The sequence below is a fragment of the Amblyraja radiata genome, chromosome 10 (assembly GCF_010909765.2).
Source record: "Amblyraja radiata isolate CabotCenter1 chromosome 10, sAmbRad1.1.pri, whole genome shotgun sequence".
NCBI classification, from domain to species: Eukaryota; Metazoa; Chordata; class Chondrichthyes; order Rajiformes; family Rajidae; genus Amblyraja; species Amblyraja radiata.
In genome coordinates this window covers 66,842,447-66,849,202 of record NC_045965.1, presented here as the reverse complement: position 1 = coordinate 66,849,202, position 6,756 = coordinate 66,842,447, and the positions used below count along the sequence as shown (strand labels likewise).

Below are 6,756 nucleotides of genomic sequence, written 5' to 3'. Positions count from 1 at the left end.
TAGGACAACTTGGTCTATTTGATCTTATTTGATTGTGAACGCCAGGTTGATTGCATTCGTTGAAACAGGGCGGACCACGTGATGGTTGCAATCTCCCACCCCAATGAGATAGATAGTGGTTCAGGACTGCCCTCTGGTTGGGGTAGGATGGTTCAGTTGCCTAATAACAGCTGGGAAGAAACTGTCCCTGAATCTGGAGGTGTGCATCTTCACACTTCTGTACCTTTTTCCCGATGGGAGAGGGGTTGGACTCGTCCTTGATTATGCTGCGAGCCTATATCCCTTGATTACCTTCATGACCGAAACTCCCTGTGTAGAGTAGACACAGTGACAGCCTCCAGAACCGTTTTGAGAAGAGAAGTCCGAAGTTTTAAAGCAGGCAAGAAACTTGCAAATAATTCCTACTCATATTTTCAGCATCATCTTTTATTATACGCATTGCTAAGTACAGCGTTGACGGCGATAGTAACTCTGCGGGTTTACTAAGTCCTCGTGATGATAAATGTGTGGGATGTTGGTAGCCGTGGCCACTCTCTACACCACGGGACTGAGACACGTTCACTGCTTGTGATTTACTGACGAACACACTATCCATGTATGGTCACGTACATTCACAATACACTCACAAACCTAATCACCGACACAGGGAGGTACAAGAAACTGCAGATGCTGGAATCCTGAGTAACACACAAAGTGCTGGAGGAACTCATCGCATCAGGCAGCATCTGTAGAGGGAATCGGTAGGTGAGGTCTTGGGTCGGGACCCGATCTTCAGACTCAAGACCCTTCTTCAGACTGGACCCAAGCATCTGGGGAGCACATCTGGGAGAACATCTATGAAGAATGGCACGGACTAGAGGGGTCGAGATGGCCTGTTTCCGTGCTGTAATTGTTATATGTAATTGTTATATGGAATGGTCCTGACCCAAAACATCTGTGGTGGGAATAGACAGGCGATGTTTTGGGTCAGGACCCTTCTTCAGACTGAAAAGGGATGTTTAGTCTGAAGAAGGGTCCTGACCCAAAACATCACATCCTTCCCCCCACAGGTGCTGCCTGATTAATTGAATTACTTCAGCATTTGGTTTCTCACGAAACACAAGGAAACATATTGCACATTTAGATTTAAATCTAAAGGCATTGACATTTGATAGTTATGAGATAAATTGCAACTCAAGTGACCCCATCATCAGTATTGGGTCAAGGTCAAGCGGTGAGTCATTCTTGTAGAATTATGAACATCAAGCCGAATGGCAGAAACCAAAAGACATCCTTTACTGATTATTTATTTTGGATACATTACTCAATGCAGCAAAATAAAGGTGATTTTTTTTCTCGAAGATAACTCAGTGGGACAGGCAGCATCCCTGGAGAGAAGGAATGGGTGACGTTACGAGTCATTACCCTTCTTCAAACTGAGAGAGGGGATAGGGAGACATAGAGATATGGAAGGATAAGGTGTGAAAATAACAGATCAAATGGGGAGAGTCAAGGACCAGTTAAAGAACATTCCTTTCAGTAGGAGATGAGTAGGAGTTTCTTTAGTCAGATGGTGGTGAATCTGTGGAAGCCAAGTCAATAGATATTTTTAAGGCAGAGATAGATCCTTGATTAGTACATGTGTCAGGGGTTTGGGGGAGAAGGCAGGAGAAAGGGGTTGAGAGGAAAATATAGATCAGACATGATTGAATGGTGGAGTAGACTTGATGGGTCAAATGGCCCAATTCTGCTATCACTTATGAACATGAACCTATGAATCTGGATCGGAAATATGCAGTTCTCAATACATCTGATCAGGAGCCGAGTTCTGGAAAAACCTCTTTCCACAGGGAATGGGTGTGATGTATGCAGGAGTTTCACTAGGATGTTACCTGGGCTTGCAGATTTAAGTTGTAGTGGGAGGTTCGACAGGCTGTGACTTTTTTCTTTGGAGTGTAGGAGGCTGAGGGGTGTTTTAGTTTTAGAGATATGGTATGGAAACAGACCTGTCGGCCAAACGAGTCCACACCGACCAATGATTACCCTGTACACTGGCACTATCCTACACACGGGACAATTTACAAAAGCCAATTAACCTACAAAGCTGCATGTTTTTGGAATGTGGGAGGAAACCGGAGCACCCAGAGGAAACAACCCTTGTGGTCACAGGGAGAATGTGCAAACTCCACACAGTGGGTGAGCTTATTGAAGTGTACAAGATCATGAGGGACATGTATAAAGTGAACACTCACTGTTTTTCTCCCACCTTGCCCTTCAAACTGTTTAAAGATTCTGCTTCAACACCTATTCAGGAAGAGAGAGAGGATTCTAAAACTAGACAGCATGGGACAGTGCATTGAAAAGTGCCCTAGCTTATGGAAGGACTGTTCAGAACAGGAAGAAGCTGTTCCTGTGTCTGGTGGTGTGCACTTTCAAGCTTCAGTACCTTGTCCCCAATGGAAGCAGGAAGAAGAAAGAATGACCGGGGTGGGTCAAGTCTTTGATTATGTTGGCTGCTTTCCTGAGGCAACGTGAAGTGTAGATGGAGTCAATGGTGGAGTCTGGTCTGTGTGATGGATGTTTTGATCGCCTATATTAGCATCGTGCTTCTTTCCTCCATCAGATTCACCCCATTGCGGACATTGGATTTTGTCTCTGGAACTGGTGCGCTACAGTGCTGAGAACTATATTCTGCACTCTTCATCTTCCCCTTTGCTCTACCTACTGTTTATCTGTTGTGCAATATGCAATATGTGTTTGGTATTAATGGGAATAGCTTATTGTACCTGAACTAGACTTGATTGTATGGTATTATCCAATCTGTTTGGATAGCATGCAAAACAAAGCTTCTCACTGTACCTCGGTACACTTGACATAATAAGCCTAAACCGGAACATGTATCTATCTCACGCTGAGTGCAGGTTTGATAAACATTGGAAGTGTAAGTTGTTGGAACAGTGCCACCAAGACTGTGCCACTGATTTTGAATTACTTTTTCAAGGGGCTTTCATAGTTTAAGGGACTGTCTCGGCTCCTTCCCTGTTGACGTGTTGAGGAGATGGGACGACACAAAGGCTATGAACAACATTGGGGCAACACGGTGCCGCAACGGTAGAGTTGCTGCCTCACAGCACCAGAGACCAGGGTTTGATCCTGACTACAGGTGCTGACTGTATGGAGTTTATACGTTCTCCCTGTGACCGCTTGGGTTTTCTCCGGGTGCTCCGGTTTCCTCCTACACTCCAAAGATGTACAGGTTTGTAGGTTAATTAGCTACAGTAAAATTGTTAATTGTCTCTCAAGTGTAGGATAGTGCGGGGTGATCGCTGTCGGCATGGACTCGGTGAAAAGTCTGTATATCTAAAGCCTAAAGCTTAAAATCTAACAAACACCAAAAGTGGGGAACGCCTAAACAAACCAGCACAAACTACATACAAGGATGTGGTTATGAAACATTCAATGGGATATCCAATGCCGTCTGGAGTCTGAACTTGACGAATTTCAGAAGAAACGGCTGCCTTTGGTCGGGATCGAATGCTCGACTGGTTTTGCCCTTCCTGGCACCATGACTCACTCTGATCCATCACCTTCCTTCCCATCAAGCCACCAGGTGATCATCTCGCCCTTTCCCTGTAAGGAAAAGCATAGCATGTAGTCTCGGTAATAGAAAGTCAAAGAGGTACAGCATGAAAACAGGCTCTTCGGCCCACCAAATCCATGCAATCTGAGCCAGGGATTTGCGTGTTTCAGAAACTGGTCTCTACTCGTAAGTTAAATAAACTCAAAGCAAATCCACTTCCCCTTTGAGGATTTCTCTCTTGATTCCACCTAGAGGATATTGCATTCATTCACAGGCTATGGAAATGCCAGGGATGGTGGGCATTTCTTGTCCATCCCTTGCTGCTGTTGTGCAAAATATAATTGTGCAGCAGCTACCATTGGCAGGTCTGGAGTCTCCCACTGAAACCATAGTCATACAGCACCAAAACAGGCCCCTCGGCCCATCTTGTCCATGCTAACCATTTTCTGCAGCTGGTCCCATTTGCCCGTGCCTTGCCCATATTCCTCTAAACCTTTTCTATCCATGTACCTGTCCAAATATTTTTTAAATGTTGTTGAAGGGTCACAACCCAAAACGTCACCTCTCCATGTTCTCTAAGCATGTTGCCCAACCTGCTGAATTATTCCATTACTTTCTATCGATTTTTAAGCTTCTTCTATGTTCTATGTTGAAATTCCAGGCCACCATTATGGGATTGAACTCATGCCTCCAGAGATGGGCTGGGCCTCTGGTTGCAAGTCCAGTAACCTAGCACTGTACCACCTAAATAAAGTGGGAACAGCTCTAACTTAGTTTGGGAACAACTCCATCCAAGTCCGCAAGAAACTGCAGAGAGTTGTGGACGCAGCCCAGACCATCACACAGCAAACTCCCTTCCATTGACTCAATCTACACTTCAAGCTGCTTCGGCAAGGCCAGTAGCATAATCAAGGACTGGTCTCACCCCGGTCACTCCCTCTTCCCCCCCATCATGCATGAGGTACAGAAATGTGAAAACACACACCTCCAGATTCAGGAACAGTTTCTTCCCAGCTATCAGGTAACCTATCCATTCTATCACCAACTAAAGAGCTGTCCTGAGCTCCCATCTAACCTCGGACTACCTTCAACAGATTTTACTGGACTTTATCTTGCACAAAAGGTTATTTGCTTCATCCTGTATCTGTACACAGTGGACGGCCCGATTCTAATCATGTATAGCCATTTTGCTAACTGGATAGCTCAACAAAAAAACTTTTTCCCTGTACCTCGGCACATGTGATAATAATAAACTAAACTAAAGTATGCTGATGGTACACAAAAATGCTGGAGAAACTCAGTGGGTGCAGCAGCATCTATGGAGCGAAGGAAATAGGCGACGTTTCGGGCCGAAACCCTTCTTCAGACTGATGGGGGGTGGGGGGGAGAAGGAAGGAAAAAGGGAGGAGAAGGAGCCCGAGGGCGGGGGGGATGGGAGGAGACAGCTTGAGGGTTAAGGAAGGGGAGGAGACAGCAAGGGCTAGCAAAACTGGGAGAATTCAACGTTCATGCCATCCGGACGCAAGCAACCCAGGCGGAATATGAGGTGCTGTTCCTCCAATTTCCGGTGTTGCTCACTCTGGCAATGGAGGAGACCCAGGACAGAGAGGTCGGATTGGGAATGGGAGGAGGAGTTGAAGTGCTGAGCCACCGGGAGTTCAGGTAGGTTATTGCGGACTGAGCGGAGGTGTTCGGCGAAACGATCGCCCAACCTCCGCTTAGTCTCCCCGATGTAAATCAGCTGACATCTAGAGCAGCGGATGCAGTAGATGAGGTTGGAGGAGATACAGGTGAACCTTTGTCGCACCTGGAATGACTGCTTGGGTCCTTGAATGGAGTCGAGGGGGGAGGTGAAGGGACAGGTGTTGCATTTACTTGCGGTTGCAACGGAAAGTGCCCGGGGAGGGGGTGGTACGGGAGGGAACGGAAGAATTGACAAGGGAGTTGCGGAGGGAGCGGTCTTTGCGGAAGGCAGACATGGGGGGAGATGGGAAGATGTGGCGAGTGGTGGGGTCACGTTGGAGGTGGCGGAAATGGCGGAGGATTATTTGTTGTATTTGCCGGCTGGTGGGGTGAAAGGTGAGGACTAGGGGGACTCTGCCCTTGTTGTGAGTGCGGGGATGGTGATAGAGAGCAGTGTTGCGGGGTATGGATGAGACCCTGGTGCGAGCCTCATCAATGGTGGTGGAGGGGAATCCCCGTTCCCTGAAGAACGAGGACATTTCCGATGCCCTGGTGTGGAACGTCTCATCCTGGGAGCAGATGCGGCGTAGGCGGAGGAATTTGGAGTAGGGGATGGAGTCTTTTCAGGGGGAAGGGTGGGAAGACGTGTAGTCCAGATAGCCATGTGAGTCAGTTGGTTTGTAGTGTATGTCGGTCAGAAGTCTGTCCCCTGCGATGGAGATGGTGAGGTCAAGGAATGGTAGGGAAGTGTCGGAAATGGTCCAGGTGTATTGGAGTGCCGGATGGAAGTTGGTGGTGAAGTGGATGAAGTCAGTCAGTTGTGTGTGGGTGCAGGAGGTGGCCCCAAAGCAGTCGTCAATGTAACGGAGGTAGAGGTCGGGGATGGGGCCCTGGTACGTATTGAACAAGGATTACTTACAAAATTCTTAAGGGGTTGGACAGGCTAGATGCAGGAAGATTGCTCCCGATGTTGGGGAAGTCCAGGACAAGGGGTCACAGCTTAAGGATAAGGGGGAAATCCTTTAAAACCGAGATGAGAAGAACTTTTTTCACACAAAGAGTGGTGAATCTCTGGAACTCCCTGCCACAGAGGGTAGTCGAGGCCAGTTCATTGGCTATATTTAAGAGGGAGTTAGATGTGGCCCTTGTGGCTAAGGGGATCAGAGGGTATGGAGAGAAGGCAGGTACGGGATACTGAGTTGGATGATCAGCCATGATCATATTGAATGGTGGTGCAGGCTCGAAGGGCCGAATGGCCTACTCCTGCACCTAATTTCTATGTTTCTATGTTTCTATGTTCAACGTACCCGACAAAGAGGCAGGCGTAGCTGGGGCCCATGCGTGTGCCCATTGCTATGCCTTGTGTTTGGAGGAAATGGGAGGAGTCAAACGTAAAGTTGTTGAGGGTGAGGACCAACTCCGCTAGGCAGAGGAGGGTGTCAGTGGCTGGGTATAGGTTGCTCCTCTGGTCGAGGAAGAACCGGAGGGCTTTGAGGCCATCCTGGTGGGGGATG

At 47.6% G+C, this 6,756-nt stretch overlaps 1 protein-coding gene across 1 annotated transcript in view; it reads right to left on the bottom strand.

The window, feature by feature from the left end:
• Window positions 1-3,398: 3,398 nt before the first annotated feature.
• Window positions 3,399-6,756, bottom strand: part of LOC116977417 (atrial natriuretic peptide receptor 2-like) — a 56,634-nt gene continuing 53,276 nt past the window's right edge. Inside the window, exon 24 of the mRNA XM_033027846.1 lies at window positions 3,399-3,609. Within this exon, the coding sequence (XP_032883737.1) occupies window positions 3,550-3,609 (60 nt within the window). The 3' untranslated portion in view covers window positions 3,399-3,549. The remainder of the gene's footprint in view (window positions 3,610-6,756) is intronic.